Source organism: Dreissena polymorpha, chromosome 1 (assembly GCF_020536995.1).
Source record: "Dreissena polymorpha isolate Duluth1 chromosome 1, UMN_Dpol_1.0, whole genome shotgun sequence".
In the NCBI taxonomy this organism is placed as follows: Eukaryota; Metazoa; Mollusca; class Bivalvia; order Myida; family Dreissenidae; genus Dreissena; species Dreissena polymorpha.
Window position 1 is genome coordinate 8993022 of NC_068355.1, and position 23971 is coordinate 9016992.

The 23971-nt window shown below is 34.8% G+C and overlaps 1 protein-coding gene across 4 annotated transcripts in view; it reads right to left on the bottom strand.

Annotated features, from left to right (window-relative positions):
- Positions 1–8179: 8179 nt before the first annotated feature.
- The window catches only part of LOC127870700 (protein spinster homolog 1-like), a 57801-nt gene continuing 42009 nt past the window's right edge, over positions 8180–23971 (bottom strand). For 2 of the 4 annotated variants that reach the window (XM_052413149.1, XM_052413122.1), the window contains 5 exons: positions 23684–23749; positions 21481–21579; positions 20986–21166; positions 20031–20154; positions 8180–10567 (listed from right to left, as the gene is read on the bottom strand). In XM_052413149.1, the coding sequence (XP_052269109.1) occupies positions 20063–20154; positions 20986–21166; positions 21481–21579; positions 23684–23749 (438 nt within the window). In that variant the 3' untranslated portion in view covers positions 8180–10567; positions 20031–20062. The remainder of the gene's footprint in view (positions 10568–20030; positions 20155–20985; positions 21167–21480; positions 21580–23683; positions 23750–23971) is intronic. The other 2 variants (XM_052413130.1, XM_052413140.1) reach the window with 2 other exon arrangements.

A 23971-nucleotide genomic window follows, 5' to 3' on the forward strand; every position in this document is an offset into this window, starting at 1 on the left:
GACTTTCAACAAAGCGGGCACTCTAATAACTGAGTTTTATCTTCTACCTTAAATGCATTTATTTATATTATGGCTATTCATACGTAACATTTTGAAAATATATTTTTCAAAAATCACATTACTGTTAATTTATACTATGTTTATTATAATTGCAATTTTCAAATGAGATAATATTTAGTATTAAATAAATGTGTACATAACACACACAAACAAACACACACACACAAACATGTTTATATATACATATATATATAAGCCTCGCTCTGTAAAAAGGGGGTTTAATGCATGGGCGTAAAGTATCGTTCCAGATAAGCCTGTGCAATGCACACAGGCTTATCAGGGACGACACTTTGCGCCGTTATTGTACTTTTCTTTTAGAGGCAGACTCTTCTTGACGAAAATCCAGTTTAGGCGGAAAGTGTCGTCGCTGATTATATTCAAAACAAAGACGGATATGCATAACTTTTTACACCACAGTCGTGTGATTAAATCGACCCCGCCCGTTCTTTTATTGCTATTTTCGTTTACTGGCATTGAGCCAATAAGTTCCAATAGAATTTCGGACCTGCATCGCTGCTGATATTAATCTCTGAGAGGCAGTTTAAGCAGAGTGATTATTCATGACATATTATATAATATATAAGTAAATAGCCTTAGTACCTTCATTTGGACATGAAGATAAATGCTTTAGATCAGCCGTTTAGAACGTAATTTAAAATATATGGTCATATAGATTTTACTCATTAGATATATCCAATTTGTTTAACATTTATCTTTCACATTTATACCAAATCATAATCATATTTCAAAGGGATAAGAACATGCTTCGTTAATTCGTTTTTTATTTGCGTACTAAGTACATACATTTTTATTTATTGCCTGCTTGCTTTAACAGTATTCCACAGCGAATTCTGCATTTTTGATTCACAAAAAACGAGTGTGTTATATCTGGAAAAAAGTGTCTAGATGTCGGGAAACGAAGTGCCATTGTTTTTTAGATGATCGGTAAACGAAGTGCAGATGAAAAATGTGCATGCGACTCTTAAAACATTTGAATTTTCTCAAATACATTACTGTAGTAAACTAAAATGTAACATGTTGTAACATTACTGGATATATTGATCTTTTATTTCGAATAGTTAGCACGTTCTTGATTTATTTCCAAGTATGTTTATTTTGTTAAAATATGTACTGATCATTCAATTCATGCTGATTATCGATGAAATTTTATCGTTTTTTTATAATTCACCGTTTTTCCGCGAATTTCTTTCTTCGCAATACGAAGTGCTATACCATTAATCACCCAAACAATGTTCTGTGTCTAAAAACCAAATAAACAGAACATAAATACAAAATACATCGACATAGTTTTCCATGGCTTGACATTTCCGGTTGTTGCTTTCAAACTTTGCCTCGTTTCAGATGTTGACAGCGCCTATAACAACTGGTATATAGATGGGCCTGGTTCGACATTTTACAGAAGACCTTCTGAAAAAAAAGTCAGATGGCATAATACGGTATAGGTAATTAAAAAAATAAAAAACGGTTTCTTCTTAAAACTTGTGTGTTTCGGGCTTTTTTTGGGGTACATTTCGTAAAGAACTGGTGTTGCCAAGTTATCGGTAGTATAAGTAGAAAATGCTTTACACTGAATGATATTATAAATAATTTAAAACCTGGTTGTGGGACCTTGCATTATTTTTGGTCGTATTTTCTTAAATGTTAAGTTTGAAGTAAACTTATATATTTTTAGTGAGTTTTGACTAAAACATATATTCAAATTTGAATATGTATTTGCAGTTGATATATAATTCATTTTGTCGACAGAAGATGTGCAGTATGCTATCAAAGCAAACAAATAATGTAATCTTTGAAATCACTTGTTTAATGTTCATATTGTGTATTTTATTGTTATCTACAAAGTATGTAGATACCGAAACTATACAATGGCACTATAATAAAATGAAAGTGAACTTGTCATTTCAATATTCTGGCTATCCGGTTAGCACAGTGTTCAGTACTCGGAATTTATTCTTGTTCCCGGTAAATATGAAAGAAATCATCAATCGACTTATTCAATCTTAACGGTCCATCGAATCTTTATTTGACATTCTCCAAACAACCAGAACTTTAACCGGTCAGTTATATGTTGGTGTCAATTACACTAAACAATACTCTATAAAAAGAATAGATAGATAGACATAATTTCATACAACATTTGTGAGAACTGTGATGTTTGATATTGATGTAAAATAATAGATAATGCATAGCATTTATATGAACATATTTACACGCAGAATAAAAATACGTAGAACATTCAAAGAAGTACTTTGCATTTCACCTGAATAGTAGTGCAGTAATATGTTCACAACGAAACGTCAATATATGTTAGTATGCTGAATTCTGAAACCAATTCCGGTAGCGGTACTGCGAACGTTTCGCAAAAAAATAAATCGATGTAATATGTAAGCGCCGAGTAATGTTAAAAACGCATAATTAAGTTTCGTAATCCAACCCCTGGGTGCGTTGTGAACGTTGCTTGCGCTAGGTCGTTGTTATTTGGACCAGGAATTGTGTTTAACCCGAGCGAAAAGTGAGTCGTGTTTCTGCCGCAAAGTTTTTCAGATCTGACATGAACAACAGAGAGAAAATATACTTCACAATCTTCTTTTCGTGCGAATTATATATTCGTTTTGTTTTCATTGTTTTTCTCGACTGAAATTTTAAATAACAAATTGACAATATGTTTTCCCGAAATGATTATGTTCAAAAATAGTAAAACTTATTCATCTGAAGAAAAAATAGTGGATGCGCCTATAGCAAAATAACAATTTACAGTTATTATAAAAATTTTGAATTTAAGGCAACAATCTGCGTAATATTTGTTTTTATCTTCATTTAGGATTGAACGTGCACAAACGGCTGACGGCATTTAGAAGTTAGCAATACAGAAGACATTCTAGGTTTTATAGAGTTTGTTCTTGAAATAGCCAACGCAAAAAACAAATTCGGACATTTACCCATTTTGAAAGAGCACTATGCCTCAATCTTGGTGGGTCACTGACAACAATGTAAACGTATACAAAAAATAACATCGTAGCATCACACTTCAAATTATATAGCAATACAAATTGTTTAAACGTAATAATACTTTATTTCACTAAACAGTAAGATGCTAACCAGACCAAAATTAGCCAAGTATTAGAAGATTCAGATCATATCACATCACTAACAGGTAATGTACATTTCAACCGACCATTGCCACAGAGGAGGGTCGGACTTTGGGCTATCAACCCTACCATGGGAAAACGGGTCGCTACATAAACGCCAAAATAGCATACCGACGAACATCGCGAGCCTGGGAGAACATGAACAACCAGCCAGAAAATATACGACGCGATGCGGTGAAAGCCGTTAAGCCGAAACGGATTGCCTTCACTAAGACCATCACATCATACAGAGAATGCCCAAACTATTTATGATTCTGTAAAGACGGCACAAATGGCCGCATATAAGAGGACAATTCATCCTCGCCATCCTTTCAATGAGTAAGGAACATTACTGGAGAAGAGTTAAGGAGTAATCGCAGATGACAAAGGGCAGAAGAGAAGTTGGCTTCGACGAGCTAACGTCAGCTTCTGCGAATTCAACGTTGATAACACAATTAAGCTACATGGGATCTGTCAAACTGTGCTGCTGCAACGCGAACGAATAAAACCGAAGCGCAATCATGCAATTGAAGACAGATAGATAGGATTAACACAAAGATCCGATTTCTAGATACTTCCTAAAGGCCAATACTACGCTTTGAAAAAAAAACTTGGATAACGTTCGTCACTATCTTGAAGTAAATCAAGGTCTTTATTAACACCTGGCTAATGAAGATCCTCAAGATACGCTGACCATGCAAGATAACTAACAAAGAGAACTGGAGCTTAACTAATCCGCAGCAAGTTTAAGAGAACATTTTTCAGTAACATTTGCGATTGATACTCCATACCTAACGAAAGCATGCACCCAATACGAAAAGGCAATCTGTCACATGGAGCCAGCAAAGGAAGTTAGAAGCAAATGGAAACGAGATGTGGATGCAGATGTCATGTCAGGTAGACTAGAAAACTGGAGAGACTCGCCCTAAACCGCAAGTCCTGGGTAAAGCTGGTTGGCGGCTAATATAAAAAATTTGACAACATGCTACGATGATTGAATGGGATTAAATTTAACTTTTTTGCACTATATGTTGACAGGTTAATAACATGTTATCATGCTTATTAAAATTTTGACAGAAACGGAAAATCATTTTGCTGTTTTAACTGGTGTTTATATGTAAATAACGTCAATTGCTCAATTTCCACCAGTTCTGAACAAACGATACCCCCAAATGAAAATCAAAATTAATGCAATCACTAGAAGAGTGTAGCACATTTGATAATAGTATGTTGCTATGTATGCAATTCAATAACTAAATTGATATTGAAATGTTTCTTCTTCTTCCTCTTTCTTCTTTTATAATAATGGCTATGTTCAATACTGATACATTATGGCCATGCGTGGTGGTTAAAAAGAAATAGATTGATAGGTTTTCCGGGTAACTCAATCCACCCCGGAAAATCCTATCAACAGTGATATAAAATAGGTGCAAAACATAACACCTTAAGCCCTCAAGACTTAAATATATACATATACGTCTGTGCATGTGGTGAGAATATTAGTAGAGTTTAAAACAGGATAAAAGCAAAAACAACAACATGTGAACTAAGGATGGAACACTGATGTAGACAGTGCAGATTTAAATCCAGGGATCGTATCAGCGCTGACAACATTAGATGGAAGTGTGTTCCATTGTACAACTGTTCTTGGAAAAAATCAAAATTTGTAATCATCAGTAGTACTTGGTGGTATTTGGTATGCCATGTGATGGTGATAGCGTGTGTGTCTATTGTATGTAGTGAGATAGTGTAGGGGGATGATGTCAACATGATAATATACTATTTTATAGAACAGAATGGGCCTAGCTTGTTGTCTTCTTGATTGCAAGGTATTCCAATTCCGATCCCTTATTATATTTGTGACTCACAGTGCCCGGGGTCTTGCTGTAATTATTCGTTACAAATCTGGCGGCTTGACGCTGAACATTTTCAATTTTATCAATATCCTTCTGATGGTACGGGTCCCACACACTAGAGCAGTATTCCAAGGATGGTCTTACAATGCTGTTATATGCCGCTGCCTTAGTTTCCATTTTAGAAGAGTGAATGTTTCGTTTTAAAAATCCTAAGCTCTAACTTGCTTTACTACTAATTTTTAGTTGGTCGCATTAGCGGCCGACTAAATTTACAGAGCATATTTTGCAAATCAGTATGTGCTTAGAAGCCATAGCTACGGAAAGAACCGCAACTCACTCTGCTAGGAAAGATTACCGCTGCCTGTCTGCACTGCAGACGACAAATGATGCTTCTACTCTATTTCTGGAGTGAGTGTATATACCAGCATGTAAAACGGCATTGACTAGTCTAGTGTTTATCATTGAAATCTGTACATATCGGCTGCTTTCAGGGAAAACGGGGCTTAATGCATATCAAATAAGATTAGCCTGTGCACACTGATTAGCCTGTGCAATGCGCACAAGCTAATTAAGGACGACAACAGCGAACAACTATAGAGCCTTCAGCGCTTTGATATTTACATGGGGTGACCAAATTAAAGTTGAGCTTACTTCAACGCCAAGATATGTTGCTTGGTTTACAACAGACAGAGGTTGATTGTGAAGAGTGTAAGCTGTTTTTACTGGTTTACAGTTTCTCGTAACATGCATGATGTGACATTTTGGTATGTTAAAAGACATCTATTTCTGCTCCCACAATGATAGACTGTCTAGATCTTTCTGAAACAGAAGAGTGTATGTTATACATTATTTACGGAGAATATGTGATTTATGTGTGTGTTTTTTTCTATTTTGAAACAGATGTGAACGATGTTAGGACATAAACATAAATAGAATGCATCCATTTATCAATAAATCATATCAATTAAATTAAAATCTTATTACATAATGTAAAAATCTAAATGATTTATTGGTTTATTTGGTTCAAGTTATGGTTCTATGTCATTTTATTTAGAACGAGTTTAATTACCCGCGGATTCAGATTTAAAAAAACCACGTTCAGATTCTGATTGTATGTTGATGCAACATATATAAACATCGAAGACTCAAATTTAGAAACTTGCAAAGACAACATCTTAAGTATTTGGTAGAGTGACACACGGTGATCTAAATTGTCTTTTACCGTGCACGCAATAATGAGTAAAAGGACATTAATTGAAAAACTTTTTTCAGATGATAACTTAAGCTAATACATGCAGGTAAAGAGTCATTTATAAAAAGATGATCAATATTAGTAGTGCTATATTTTCGTCTATGTTTTCAAAACTGAAAAATCATGCATTGTAACACAAAAACTTTAGTTTAAGATATGGATAATATACCGTCACCTATATTTGGGTGTCCAATTGCTGTGCATGGATTACATTCAAGATACGTACACATTGCCTTAACCGATGTTCGATTGATTGCCGAAATTAGTAAACTTCTTAGAAAAGGTTTTTTCCGAATCAATGAGCTGCTTTATCAGTCGACAGTTAAAACAGGATTTGCGTTATATGCTTAATCAAAATTCATTAAACCGTGTCGCAACACCATGTATAAAATTTATATTGTTTTCTTAAGCATTTACATTATTCACAGGATGTGTTACTTTTGAGTTGTATGTGGCAATCGGAGTGATAGAATGGTTATTATGTTATTATTTTATAATTTGTAATATAACATAAATAATTACGTTTTATTTTTTATTGTATTTAATAATGTTTAAGATTCCATAAACCAGACAAAGTGCAACTTGCTAAAATTGGACAATTTCGTTTCATTTGCTCTGGTTTCGCAGAGGCAAGGTTTTCGCTTCTCTCTTAAATCTTTTCGCTGATGTCAGTTTTTAGCTAGCTGCTGTCTCTTCTTTTCTTGTCGACAAACTGCACAAATAGATTATACAACTATGACCAGTTCGTTCTCGTCCAAACAATTATATTGATATTACTTTTAATAATATTTTCTTAAGAGAACAAGAACTGAAATAATTTGCACAAGACGTAATACATATGCACAATACCAACACTAAGAGATGACTAAGTATCCCGATGAATTAGTAATATTTTAAACTTAACGGCCAGGATTTGCGGACCATATGGAACATATCTGAAATTTATTATTATAATTTGTAACTAAATTGTTATGTTTTTTTTCTATAAACTCAATTCAAGGGTATCCAATGCCTTTTCAGAGTTGATGGTCATCAAGAGTGCAAGGAAATGGTAATTCTGTTAATTTCATATTGTAGTATAATTGTTTGGTATTCTCACTATATATCTACCTTTAATACAGAACAATACATCTTTAAAAATAAGGTTTCAAGGACAGTGTTAATCTGTCAGCAGTAGACCCAGATGCCAGCTTGTAAATGCCATATAGAAGTTTAGATGACATTAGGTTTTTCAGAATATGTCTGGGTTTTCTAGTAATTATACCTTGTATTTTTATTAGTTACTGACATGGTTCCAAAGGTAAACCCATAATTGAGGCTTCTTCTTATATGGTATATTACTATACTAATTTTTTTCCAAACACTTGAACATATTCTGCTGTAAAACCTTCTGACCCAGTGCTTTTATAATGTTTCTGTTGGTTTATCTTAAGATATTGATATTTCCATAAGTGTTAGTAAGCCTTGTAATGATTAAATATTGCTCAGTTTAATAATAGAAATGCCTTTAATTTCATCATGTGCATAGCAATAGTCATTAAAAACAGACCTTTTATGTAATTGTGTGTAGCTTCTAATAAAATAACATGATGATCAAGTAGCCATTACTCTTCATTGTTTTCAATAAAAGGGATGTTTTACTAGAAGAATAACTCTAGTCTGCCTTGATATTGTCAAGTTTATCATTTTGACAAAGTTTTATACTGAATGAAAGAAAAATGTGGTCTCAATAGTGGAAACTAGTAAAACGTTTTTATGACTGCAAGAAACAAGACATCAGACAAAGATAGATGACAATAGCTCACCTTGATCTTGTAAAGGATACAATGAACTTAACAAGTAACTAAATGAAAACAGCATAATTTTACTCTTTAAATATGTGTTCTTTCATAACACAGAATTTATTCACACATAATTTTGATAGTTAAACATTTGAATCCAAAAACAAGACATACATTTTAAAGAGACACAAATCCTGAAATTTGTCAACACCAGCATTCCAGTGCATCGCATAATGTTAGAATAACAGATATATACAAATTACAAATAGAAACATTATGATCTTCATCATCATTATTATTATAAGGATCCTTATCATCATATGCATTCAAAAGATTATGTGATGATCTACTCTACATAAAAGAGTACTACGCAAATAAGCAAATTGTTCAATACAAATGAGTGTGTATTTCGAAGTTGATGAGGTCCTTTCCAAGCCAGAGTAAACATTATGTGCAGACCCGGATTGTGCCCCAGCTCTCCTTCCTAATAAGCTTACTAGACTCACAAAAGTTAGCACAATTATTTGAATTATCGTTGCAATTTCCAGCTATTTGGTTGTTACTGAAAGGTTATGTGTTGTGGGAGGATGCGGAAGTACCCTGAGGAATACCCACCTGTGTGGTGACCACCAACCAAACTCACATGCAGCCGGGAATGGGAATTGAACCTGGGTAGCCTTGGTAATCATTGAGTGTACAAACCAGTGCGCAAGGCAGACAGCAGAAAAATGTCTATAAATATGTCATAATTTTTATCTTTTGTATTTTTTTTTGTCATATCAAAAAATAAGCTAAGACATAGAACTAAAGAAAATGATGCAATTAAATGTGCGTGTGTTTGCTCTTTTAAGCAAGGTTTAAAGACAGCCAAGTTTATATTACCAGTTGTAGTTCTGTCCGTAAATGCAAGTTTGATCATAATATAAGTTTTGTTACATATTAACCAAATAAGTAAAAAGCAGAAACTATGGACCATCTTGCATGATAAGGTTACTGTATAATGTGTAAAATTTCTCTACAGAATAAACATTTGTAATGAATATTCAAGTGTACATTTACAGTCTTTCAACAGACATGTGCTTTAAAATTACAGCCTTATAAAGCTATACAGCTGTGAACTAGTTTGGAACAACTTGTATTATTAAATGCAACACATTTTTCTATTAATAGGTTTCCACTGGAAAACACTTAAATCCAATAAGTGAGCCACACTCTAAGCAAATGTGTGGTGTCATCCCTGATTAGCCTGTGCAGTCCCTACAAGTTTATCAAGGCTTTAAACAATTTTTGTTGTTTAAAGAAAGTTTCTTTTAAATGCAATTCTAGTCTATGCTTAAAGTGCTGTCCTTGAATAGCCTGTGCTAACTGCAAAACGTCTCAAATATATCACAATAAGATCAAAGTAGGAATACATTAATAAGAGGGCACATATAAATATTGTTTTTCATTCTTTAATTTTAAGTGTCCTGTTTATTTTTAAGAAAAAGGGGTTTGATGCATGAGCGTAAAGTGTTGTCCCAGATAAGCCTGTGCAGTCTGCACAGGCAAATTAGGGACAACACTTTACGTGAAAACAGGATTTTAGCTGGGCAGAGACTTTCTTGAAACAAAAAATATCATATATTTGAAAATTGTTGTCCCTGATTAGCCTGTGCGGACAGCACAGGCTTATCTGGGACTACACTTTACGCACATGCATTAAACCCCTTTTCGCAGAGCACAGCTCAAATGTATCACTTAAATGTCCAGTGTACAAAGTTCAAACGCATTATTGTTCTGATGCATGATCAAAGTATAATTGCTCCATGCAAATGAACATATGAGGCAATACTCAATGTAACTTTATAATAATTAATAAAAGTGATGAACACATTATGAAATGAACAATGAAACAATAATTCCATTAAAAATAGTAAATTTAACAAAAAATCAAAAAGTCATTATGTGAGTGGCAGCCATCCAAAATCATTAACAAATACTTATAAGTAAAATGATAAAAATGTCAATGACATACGAGAGGAACAAGAGTTGGAACATCCTTATATGTGACAGCACGCCAAAATGGTAATTTGAATTATTTAGTATCAATTATTATTTATTTGTATAAATGTTTTACTTTTTATTAATATAATGCCTCTGCAGCTCAACAATAAATATCATCAAATAAAACACAGGGGGGTCAACAGCACTTTTGCAAAAAGATCCAATAACTGGTTTTCAATAAACAATATCTGATATCAAGTACCTTATTGAGTACAAATATCATCAGAATTGTTATCATATTTCCAATACGAATCAAATGTCAAGATTTGATGCCTGTTATTAACATTTCCTTCAAATACAGCCACAACAATGACAACATATCCTGATGTTTGCTAGTATTTCATCGCTTGTCCTGATTCAGCCCAGCAGATGAGGAGTTCACAAAGTCCTCATAGGCCGCATTGTCCTCCCCAGTCAGTGAGCGTTCTGAAACATAACAAAACAAAATAAGATTTAATATGTGTAGCTCCAATTATAATCATCTTCGTTTTTGTATGTTGTATCCCAGATATTCTTGAGAATGTGACAATCAAAACAATAAAAACAAACAGCTAAAAGTGAGAGTCTACATTATGATACTAAAACAGACTTCTGTACATAGTATATATTCAACCAATTTATCTTTTTTTAAACTAATTTAAAACAAGAGGGCCTGAAAGGCCCAAAGTCGCTCACCTGAGATAAAAAGAAATTACCTGTTCTTTGCAGCCCAAGATATCAATGGAACAAATGTTCTAACCAAGTATCATGAAGAATAAACAACAAATGGCCCCTTGGCGGCCATGTTTTTTTAACAGACCTAAACCATTTTTGAAATTCTTCCAAGATATGTCCAAATTTCATGAAGATTGGGAAAAAAATGTGGCTTCTAGACTGTTCACATGTTGTCACAATATACATATAAAGTGATTAGGCAAAACATGTGACTTCTAGAGTGTTCACAAGCTTTTTTACTATATAAATAAAAGGAACAAGAGCCCCCCCCCCCCCCCCTAGCGGCCATGTTTTTTTACCGATCCAAACCATTTAATCAACTGTCCTATTCAGGTATGGTAGTGCGGTCTCCTTCGCTTACGCAAATGAACCGGTCACAGGATGGTTACAAGTTATGTAACTTTGTAAGCACTTATGTAATGCGGAAATATTTATTTGACAAACTCTTATTACCGGTCAGGATGAATATACTGACTGGTTGTAATTCAATTAACTAAAGGCGTTCAGTCAGGACGCCTAAATACACTCAAAGAATTTATTTATAAGTGAAAACCAAGGCAGCTTTAACAAAAATAACAAATTTTTACTCCAAGAACTCGGAAAATGAAGAACAATGACAGAAAATTAAGAACAGGTACAAGCCAAGTCTAAAGAATCTAAGTATCGTTACAAAAACAAAAAACATACAGCAAATAACTTAATGAATGTAATAAGAAGTTCAAAATCTGTCAAAAAAACTAATATAAATATAAGTTACTGTTAGTCTAGAAAGTGCTTCAAAAATCTAGTTTACAAAATAGGTCTAATTTAATCTAAAGAACAATATTTATGGAGATTAGGAAACTTCAGTGAATCAAATGTAAAAATAAGAAAAATTTACTACAGTTATTGAAATAGAATAGAGTCTTTCTAATTTAGAAAATGCCAAATAAAAATAATCTAAATAATAAGAATAATTTAGAAAATAATGCCAACATGTCTTGATGCTGGCGTTAAAAATAATTTAGAGTTTAATTATTTCAAAATTCCAACCTTTTTCAAGAGCTGTTAACTTTTCAAGAAAGCATCAAGAGGTGTTTAAATCAGCCAAAACAGCTTATTTTATACAGTTCAGAAGAGATCAATGGCAGAGTAGTCAATTTTCCCTCAGAACAGTGCATTTATCAATGATCAATATCTTCCCTAATTCCAGAGCAGAACTAAAAATAGATTACTGAACCAGGTTAAACAAGGGAGATAAATACTGCATAAATACTGCAATATCATGCACATGTTGTCTTTCTTTCAGTTATCTCTTAGTTGAAAGGCTTATCATAAGTGTTAATGACTAAAACAGTTATGTTAACTATGAAAATTCTGTGTTATGAAAAATTACATAACACAGTTAATGTCACATAATATTGACATAATAAAACCAAACTTTACTACACAGGAAACCAATGTTCTGACCAAATTTCATGAAGATTGAACAAACTAGAAAGTTAACCAGATTTTACTATAGCCATATATAGCCATATGAGGAAAAATGCCCCGCCCCTTGGCAGCCATGTTTTTCAAGCCAAGGTTACCATTTTTGAACTAATCCAAGATATCATTGGGACAAATCATCTGAGCACATTTCATGAAGATCGGAAAATAAATGTGGCCTCTAGAGTGTTAACAAGGTTTTACTAAAGCCATATAAGGAAAAATGCCCCGCCCCCTGGCGGCCATGTTTTTCAACCAACCGACATCATGTTCGAACTCGTCCAAGATATCATTGGGATGAATCTTCTGACCAAGTTTCATGAGGATCGGACAGTAAATGTGGCCTCTAGAGTGTTAACAAGATTTTGCTATTACCATATAAGGAAAAATGCCCTGCCCCTTGGCAGCAAGGTTTTTCAAGCAAACGTAACCATTTTCGAACTCATCCAAGATATCATTGAAACCTATCTTCTGTCTAAATTTCATGAAGATTGGACAATAAATGTGACCTCTAGAGAGTGAACAAGGCAAATGTTGACGTCGCACAACGCACGACGGACAACGGACAAAAGGCGATCACAAAAGCTCACCATAAGCACGTTGTGCTCAGGTGAGCTAAAAAGAAAGAAAAACCTCAATCTCACTTCAGTACAATTAACATATATTACATAAGCAGTTAAGCAGTACATCAGTTACTTATCTCATGTCAACAATATATATTTTGTATATAGGAACAGCAAAATCTAGATGAACAAAGACCGTTTTCACATTTTTGATATATAGATTTGAAGGAGATGCCTCTCTTGATAAAAAAAAATCAAGAACCAGATGGATAATATGCAAGCAGAGAATATAGAGACACTCTAATGTTTAATGGATAAAATGATCAGTAAAATATTAAGGCTTTTAAAAAAATGTGTGCTGGTGAACTAGTTTTTGATCACACATTACCAAGATTCAACCTTTTTCTGGATATCGTCACGATAAACATTCTAATCATGTTCCATCAAGATTGAGAAATAAATGCCCTTTGTTAGTGGTAACTTGGTTTTTATCAGATTTTAACCTAATGACCTATTTATTTATGAATGTGACCCATATTCAAATTTCAGCCTAGATACTGGTATTGATAAACATTATGACCAATGTTCATTAAAACTGAGTCACACATATTTTTTCGAAAGAAGTACAAGTTTGACCTCAATAACAATATTTTAAAATGGGTGAGCAACAACCCCAACAAAGAGTTATTTGTTATTCTATGTAGTTAAACTTCTTGTGTACAAAGATCAATCTATCAATGCTAAGTAGCTTCTGGTCAAACCACACATAAAATGAATGATCTCATTGTTTCTTCAAGAGATACATAATATATGTATCGTCATACACAATGTTTTATTTACTTTAAACTCATTTTTTTTATACTAGAAACCAAATTTCATAAGATCAATGTCATTACTGTTGAGACCCCTGCCTTACTGTAATAAGTGGTAACATTTTGGTTACAAAGTAGCGATGTGTTGATATAATTTTTTATCTAATATCTCATGAAACAGTTTAGAAGCAATATGTCAACTGCCTGTCTTACTCAAAGAATACTAGTCCAATATGGATTGTTTCCCATTATCTATACTTAACCAATATGACACCTACCATCATTATGTTTTATGTATAGGATAATAGTTTATTATGAATTAAATTTGGTGATTATTTAATTTAGATAATAGATGTAAATAAGCGCTATATATGTATACCGACAATAGGAGTTCAAATTGAGAGTATCAGTTTGTGGATTTTTTTAATTAAGTGATTATCGTTACATCATTACAAGCACTAAAATTGGGAATGTTAAAGTCGTCTTTTACAAGATTATATAGGATTAATAAAATATACGACAAAATCAGCTTGAAATGAAGGTAGTTAACAATTTCATACACAAACATTCAGTAGCTCTGAATTTATTATTTTGAATCGTCAAAATATGAATTTTATTCAATAACTTATCTTAGGACTAAATACATGAACAGAGTCAGACAACTTTTATGATGGTTGTTATGTTTTATGTGAATATAGATTATACAAAAATAATTCATATCACCACTGATTGTTTAACCAAAATACACAGACACACAAACGAATCTGTATATAACAGTAATAACATCGCACATGTTATAAATGATACCAAAGCTAAGCAGGAATACACATGTAGTTGCTGAACAAGATATAATAAGTGTGTTATAACGTAATTTCAAAATAACTGTGTTAAATGAGAAGCTACAAACTAAATTTACTATACATCAACAATGTTTCCTACACAAAAACGGGCTTACCTTAACAGGCATATAAGGTATCGGGCCAGATAAAGTTAGAACACTGAAGCAAATTAGAACACTGAAGCATGCTTTTCGATGAAATTAGAACACTGAAGCATGCTTTTCGATAAAATTAGAACAATGAAAAATACATTTAGATATAAGTATTTCAGGTAAGAAATGCAAATAAATACTTCAAGCGTGCAAAATACTATGGTTCTCAGAAAAACATTATATTTTAGGTAACAAAATACAATTAAAATTAACATAGTTGTCAGAATGAAGACAATGAAATGAAATCAACTGAAAGAAGACCACATCACAGACATATAAGACTGTTGTTGTGGCTAAAGATGTAATGTAACGAATATTTGCCATGTAGTGAAAAATGCCCCATCCTCTGGCCGCCTTGTTTTTCAACCAACCGGAACCATTTTTAAACTTGTCCAAGATATTATTAGTACAAATCTTCTGACCAAGTTCTAAGCTTTTATAGCCCTGAAAAGTTGGTGTCAGACAGAAGTCATACAAAAAGAACAAAGGGCAATAACTGTTATTACAAAAATGTAGCTCTATGGTTCTTGTGCATTGCTGTTTTACTAATTTCTATCTATACAACCATGAAGTTCCAAGAACAAATGTTATATAGTTTTTGATATAAAACCCTTAACAGTTTGTAACAGACGGGCATCATAGACGAAAAAAAAAAGCAATAATACTTATTTAAGACAGGGTAGGGTTATGGTTCTTTTGCATGGCATTTCTCTTCATTGATATCTATATATGATTGAAGTTTCATGTTTCAATCTTCCGCTGTTTCTGAAAAAAAGCCCTTAAAAACTTGTGACAGAAAAACATCATACAAAACATGCAATAACCGTTTCTAAAAAATGTTTAGGGTTACGATCCTTCTCCTAATTAATATCTATACATCCATGATGTTCCATGCTGAAACCACGTAAAGTTTTCAAGATATATCCCTGAAAATGCGTGACATATGGAAGGACTGAGAGACAGACAATTTTGTTTGTTCATTTCAAAAATTCAGTTTGAGTTTTCTCCCTTTATCAGATTTTTTTTTCACAATGAAAACCTGGTTTTGTGACAATTTTGTCCCTTGTTAGTTGTATATGGCGCTTTTGTTTTCTAACTTGCAATGGAAAACTAAAGTTAAAATTATTTGTTAAAACTACATAGTGTTAATGCACTTTGATAATTGTTTTTGACTTGAGGGTTATACCATTTAAGAGGTAGTACTTGTTTATCTATATAAAGGCCATATAAAGGTGACAAATCCATTTTGTAAGTTTGTGTAAAAAAAAAATAATCTATTTTTAGTCGTGGCGACCTTGACATTGGAGATATTGACGTGATTCTTTCGTGCGACACACCGTACCATGATGGTGAACAAATGTGCCAAATGATTTTAAAATCTCACAATGAATGACATAGTTATGGCCTGGACAAGCTCATTTATGGCCCTTTTTTGACCTTTGAACTCAAAGTGTGACCTTGACCTTGGAGATATCGACGTAATTATTTCGCGCAACACACCGTCCAATGATGGTGAACAAATGTGCCAAATGATTTTAAAATCTGACAATGAACGACATAGTTATGGCCCGGACAAGCTTGTTCCGCCAGCCCGCCAGCCAGCCAGCCAGCCCGCCAGCCAGCCCGCCTGCATTCGCCAATCTAATAACCAGTTTTTTCCTTCGGAAAACCTGGTTAATAAAACCAAATAAGGAATTAGTTAAAGAGTTTTGAAGGACCATAATAAACTTAACATAAATCAACATCAAGTCGCTGCTTGGGTATCACTTATATGAACATGCTCTGGGGAAAAGGGGTTTAATGCATGCATGCAAAGTGTTGTCCCAGATTAGCCTCTGCAGTAGGCGAAGGAAAATTAGAGACAACACTTTCCACTTTAATGAACTTTTTTTTTTTTATTATCTTCGTTGCGAAAATCCAATTTAGGCAGAAAGTGTTGTCCTTCATAAAGTGCGGCTTATATTATAAAATTGAAACTCGGTTAAAATACTTGCAGAAAAAGTCTGTTAAAATGTATACTTGCAGAAAAAGTCTGTTTCACAATTTGTTCCACTAAATATTTTAAGGAACATACACATTTTTTTTATTCGAAAAAAATACTATTAACAAATGAATGCAAATCCCAGAAACCCTCCTTTTATTTTCTTTACAACAAGTGATTCACTGATTACTAAACATATCCTCGAGTGACCCGAATAGACGCTGCCCTAATACGACGTGATTTTTGTTTTGCCTCTGTTTGATACATAAGCGACATCCGTTGACGTCATACAATAGCACATGGTACACTACGCACAATTCACTATAGTTGTTGTTTGTTATGTGGAAAATAGCGGGTTAAAAGGTAAGATATGGTTGATTGGTTTGCAATTGATGGATTTTTAGGTATTTTACTTAATGCAAAACTCTTAAACACTTTACACCCAATTGTTTTTGTAAATAAGACCGTGGGATAATGCATTGGTTTCGTCTGCAAAAGTTCACTATTTCATTCATAAGTCACGTGACTGCCATTTGACAAAACATCGTATAAATAGATTATTTTCACTATGAAAAAGGTGTACGCTTAAACTTTGATTTGAAGTCCTAATATTTTTTTGGTTATGCTGTAATACAATTTTAACTACATGTAGCAAGTGTTTATGTTGGTAATTGCATATTATGTTTATTCATTATTTTCATTTTCTTAATTATAATTGTAGGTTCCACAAAAGAAGTACATGTTATATTCACCTACTTCCATAAACACAGCTTATGACAAGGGGTTGCTGACAGGGTCCCCTATTAACCACTGCCAGAAAGTGTGGCATCCCAAATTTATAAACCTTAATTGATTTAATTAATTTCAGTTCCATAATGCTTTTACAGTGATACAAATTTAAATACAACAATCATGAGTTAATATTTTATGCATTCAGTTTCCACAGGAGTGATATTTACATTGCAATCGGGTAACCAATCAGATGCGTCGTTTTAGGGCACTCTCAACAAATATGACCGCCGTTACATAGACTTGGGTCATTTCGTTTTTCAACGAATTTTTGTTGATTACACAATCAATTGAATTTAAAATGTGTAAATGAAAGGTAAATGTGTAATGAAACTAGTGACCTCAAAATCAATAGGGCTCATCTGCGAGTCATGATCAATCTACCCATGAAGTTTTATGATCCTAGGCATATGCGTTCTTGAGTTATCATCTGAAAACCATTTTACTATTTCGGGTCACCGTGACCTTGACCTTTGACCTAATGACCTCAAAATCAATAGGGGTCATCTGCGAGTCATGATCAATCTACCTATCAAGTTTCATGATCCTAGGCGTATGCATTCTTGAGTTATCATCCAAAAACCATTTTACTATTTTGAGTCACCGTGACCTTGACCTTTGACCTCAAAATCAATATGGGTCATCTGCGAGTCATGATCTATCTAACGATGGAGTTTCATGATCCTAGGCGTATGCGTTCTTGAGTTATCATCCGGAAACCATTTAACTTTTTCAAGTCACTGTGACCTTGACCTTTGACCTAGTGACCTCAAATTCAATAGGGACCATCTGTGAGTTATGATCAATCTACCTATGAAGTTTCATGATCCTAGGCTAATGCGTTCTTGAGTTATCATCCGGAAACAATTTTACTATTTCGGGTCACCATGACCTTGACCTTTGACCTAGTGACCTCAAAATCAATAGGGGTCATCTGCGAGTCATGATCTATCTAACGATGAAGTTTCATGATCCTCGGCGTATGCATTCTTGAGTAATCATCCCGAAACAATTTTACTATTTTGGGTCACCGTGACCTTGACCTTTGACCTAGTGACCTCAAAATCAATAGGGGTTATCTGCGAGTCATGATCAATCTACCTATGAAGTTTCATGATCCTAGGCGTATGCGTTCTTGAGTTATCATCCGGAAACCATTTTACTATTCCAGGTAACTGTGACCTTGACCTTTGACCTAGATATCAAAATCAATAGGGGTCATCTGCAAGTCATGATCAATCTACCTATGAAGTCATGATCCTAGGCCCAAGCGTTTTTGAGTTATCATCCGGAAACCACCTGGTGGACCGACCAACAGACCGACTGACATGTGCAACGCAATATACCCCCTCTTCTTCGAAGGGGGGCATAATAACAAAATTAATTACATAAATCCCTATATTGAGCAACAAAACTTCAACAAACTGCTTGCATGCGTCGAAATTGGGCACTCGAGGATAACCAATATAATAAAATAACAAATAAGTACCCTGTAAATACTGGTTTAACAAGGGCTGTTTGTAAAACATGCATGCCCCTCATATGGGCTGTCCGTTGTAGTGGCAGCCATTGTGTGAATACGTTTTTTGTCACTGTGACCTTGACCTTTGACCTAGTGACCTGTACCTATGAAGTGTCATGATCCTAGGCAAAAGCGTTCTTGAGTTATCATCCGAAAATTATTGTACTATTTCGGGTCACCGTGACCTTGACCGTTGACCTTGTGACCTCAAAATCAATAGGGGTCATCTGCGAGTCATGATCAATCTACCCATGAAGTTTCATGATCCTAGGCGTATGCGTTCTTGAGTTATCATCCGGAAACCATTTTACTATTTCGGGTCACCGTGTCCTTGACCTTTGACCTAGTGACCTCAAAATCAATAGAGGTCATCTGCGAGTCATGATCAATCTACCCATGAAAGTTTCATGATCTTAGGCGTATGCGTTCTTGAGTTATCATCCGAAAACAATTTTACTATTTCGGGTCAGCGTGACCTTGACCTTTAACCTAGTGACCTCAAAATCAATAAGGGTCATCTGCGAGTCATGGTCAATCTACCCATGAAGTTTCATGATCCTAGGCGTATGCGTTCTTGAGTTATCATCCGGAAACCATTTTACTATTTCGGGTCACCGTGACCTTGACCTTTGACCTAGTGACCTCAAAATCAATAGGGGTCATCTGCGAGTCATGATCAATCCTAGCCCCAAGCGTTCTTGAGTTATTATCCGGAAACCATCTGGTGGACGGACCGACCGACCGACAGACCGACCGACCGACCGACAGACCGACCGACATGTGCAAAGCAATATACCCCCTCTTCTTCGAAGGGGGGCATAAAAAGACAGTAATATAAGATTGAACAGAAACATATTAGCCAAACTAGATGTTCAATTAGTGGAAACACATATGGCATGTTAGGATCTACAACCAAAATAGCAAATACACATTAGAAAATCTGCTGGTTAGAAGCAATAACACCAAATAATAGAAAAAGATTAAGAAAACTAAGTGTTAGAAACAACAACACCAAATACAACATGTAACATCAAATATGCAAGAAATTACATTTCATATTTCCATGCTAGTGAGTTTGCATACTAGACAATAGGTTGTGCGTCACTGATTACGCGGTCTCCAATATCAATGGGTTCATCGTCAGATGTTTCATCATCAGCCTTCACTCGTATGCCTGCCCATAAATATCTTGCAATGTTACAAATTCAAGCATTTTAATCTGACTAAGAGCAATTAAATGCATGAGAATGTGAACAAAGGCTGAAACATTCACAAATACTACAACTCAGTTCTGCTATGTCATAAAGAACAAGAGATGTGTTTGTCAGAAATACAATGGCCCCTATTGCACCGCTTTGAAATAAAATTTCAATATATCATATCGCAGGTTTAGAAATTATCTCCCTTTAAAAGCTTATTGCTTCCCTTGGATGGTATTTTTTTTACTTTTGACCTTGAAAGATGACCTTGACCTTTCACCACTCAAAATGTGCAGCTCCATGAGATGCACATGCATGCAAATATCAAGTTGCTATCTTCAATATTGCAAAAGTTATGGCCAATGTTAAAGTTTTTGGACGGATGGACGGACAGTTCAAATGCTATATGCCACCCTACCAGGAGCATAAAAAGTTGATTTTGTGCCTACTGGCCATCTGGAGGCCCCAAGATCTATACCCACTGTCAGAGCATACGAAGACATTACGTATTTGTTCTACCATATATTTGACTCAATATGCCTTCCGTATTAATGTGATAATAAGCTTTAATTTCTTCATTACTTACAGACAAATTATGAGTGAAGTGAAGTTTCAATGACATCTTTTTAATTGAATACTGAATTCAGACAATCACTTCCAACCTTAGATTCTCAAAAAGAATAATCTGTACAGAAATTTAGTTATCCCATGAATGTACTTATATCTAAACCCTTATACAAAAACTGACAATCCCACTAAAAAGATCAAATATGAACGCGTTACTTCTTTTATTTCAAGTAGCCTACCTTTTGTGGCTTGCTCCGCAGCCGTTTTGTCTTGCACAATAAAGAGAGCACATGCAAGAAAGAAAGCGCCCCCAAGCACGCAAATAAATGTTGTTATGTAGAGAGACTCCTGCAGTGTGACAAACTGGATGGCAGGGTTATCATTCCCACCATCGTATCGCTTAGCACTCGCATCAGCAATCTGAAGAATAGATGACAGCTGTTACATAGTTGGAAGAACCAAGTTCAGAGGGTTCTGTATGTAATGCCCCAACCAAAGATTTACTGCAAACCTTTATAAGTACACTAACACTTCCCCATAAATTAATGATTGCACAGAATCCTTTATAGTTCTTGTCAGTAAAAAATTGTTTTTCATAAGTCAAGTACTATGTGAGTAGTTCTGTTGGGACCAGAACTATACCCTTTGTATGCATTCCAATACTCTGATTGTTATTGTCTGCACACAGTTAACTACACCTATTAGCAGAAAGAAGGGAAGCATAATAAGCTCACCACTCCAATAAGAAAGGGGCTGCCAGCATCTCCCAGCAAGTGGGACATCAAGATCTGTACGGCCTCAGCAGCTGACCGACGGGTTGGTATGACTACATACTGAAACATCAGCATTCACATTTAACACTGGTGTAAAAGGAATATCCAGAAAATTGACAAGGAATGTATTAATCAAGAGCACCGCATAATGGGTGCCACGCTCGGCTGCGGGTGCAGTTTTGAATCAACAAGAGGGCCAAGATGGCCCTAGTTCGCTCACCGGAGAGGAGTCAGTTCCTTCAATCTTTTCCAAACGTCAAACTTGACCTAGATATTGTCCAGACAAACATCCTGGTCAAGTTTCATCATTATTGAACCAAAACTCTGGCATATGGAGTGTTTTTGTAAGATTTGACCTGGTGACCTATATTTTGAGTTGACCCACCCTTACCAAACATCAAACTTTGCTTACAAAAATAAATATTTTGACCAAGATTCATAAAATCTGAAACTAAATTGTGACCTCTAGAGTGTTTACAAGAATTTTGTATAATATAATGAAAATTTGGACAATCTAAGGGCAATAATTATGGCATTAATTATGTGATATATATAAAACCATTGTGATTTCTAGAGTGTTCACAAGCTTTTTTTACTATATAAATATAAGAAAACTGCCCCCCCCCCCCCGGCAACCATGTTATTCAACTGACCGGAACCATTTTCGGACTCAACTCTCATATCAAGGAAACAAATGTTCTGACCAAATTTCATGAAAATTGGGCCAAAAATGTGACTTCTAGAGTGTTCACATGTTTCACTATATACATGTAGAGAAAAATGCCCCGCCCACTGGCGGCCATGTTTTTTCACCGATCTGGACCATTTTCGAACTCGTCCGAGATATCAATAATATCAATGTTTTGACCAACTTTCATGATGATTGGGCAAAAATTGTGACTTCTAGAGTGTTTACAAGGTTTCTCTATAGCCAAATAAGGAAAACGGCCCCCCCCCCCCCCCCGGAAGCCATGTTTTTTTAACTGACCAGAACAATTTTCGAACTCAACTCTACATGTAATATCAGGGAAGCAAATGTTCTGACCAAATTTCATGATAATTGGGCCAAAAATGTGACTTCTAGAGTGTTCACATGTTTCAACTATATACATATTGAGAAAAATGCCCCGCCCACTAGCGGCCATGTTTTTTCACCGATCTGGACCATTTTCGAACTAGTTCCTGATATCAATAAAACCAATGTTTTGACCAATTTTCATGATGATTGGGCAAAAATTGTTACTTCTAGAGTGTTTACAAGGTTTCTCTATAGCCAAATAAGGAAAACTGCCCCGCCCACTAGCGGTCATGTTTTTCAATGGACCGGAACCACTTTTGAACTTGACCAACATATCATTAAGGCAAACATTTTGACACAGTAACATGAAGATTGGGCATGAAATGTGACTTTTACAGTGTTTACAAGGTTTTACTTTTTTTTGACCTCGTGACCTAGTTTTTGACCCAGCATGACCCAGTTTCGAACTTAATCGAGATATCATTGGGACAAGTTTCATGAAGATCCGACATGAAATGTTGCCTCTAGAGTGTTCACAAACCAAATGTGGACGACGGACGGAAGACGACAGGACTGGTCACAAAAGCTCACCTGAGCAATCAGGTGAGCTAATGAAAGCTTGTCAGATTTTTTTATTGATTTTTTAGAGGTCACAGTGACCTTGACCTTTGACTTAGTGACCCGAAAATGGGTGTTGCGTGTAGAACTCATCAAGGTGCATCTACATATAAAGTTTCAAAGTTGTAAGTGGAAGCACTTTGATTTTAGAGCCAATGTAAAGGTTTTAGCACGACGCCGGCGGACGGCGAGCTGGCTATGACAATACCTCGGGTTTTCTCCGAAAACAGCCGAGCTAAAAATGAATGGAAATTCTGAAAACCTCTGTTTGCTTAATAACTCATACAAACCCATGAAAGCCATAAGTTCTTATCAGTAATATTGAAAGAATGGACGATAAGCCTTCCTGTCTCTCAAGGAATTTATAACATTGTTTTACACAATTCAGAATTCATTTATAGATAGCTTTATGTGATAATTGAATTTTAAAAGGGGGAATATAAGTTAAGGAAAAATAAAAGAGTATGATACAAAATGTATGTGTCCTAACACAAAGCTTAAGGTTTATGGAAATATTCTTCTACTTACCAACAAAATGTCAGCAATTATAGCCCAATTTAAGCATAAAGCCACCTCACCAAGGAAAATAAGCACCTGAAAACAGAAGCACTATCACATACACAGAAGAAAAATAAACTGCAATTTGTAAATCTAATATGTCAACTTTTTAATAGAACAGTGCTTGCAAAGGTACCTTCACTGAAACATGGCAACTGCCAATATATAATATAGCACGATATAAATGAAAACCTATAAGTTAATTTGAAAAACAAGCAAATTAAATTTGTTTATGGATGGGTCTAGAACTTTAGTCTG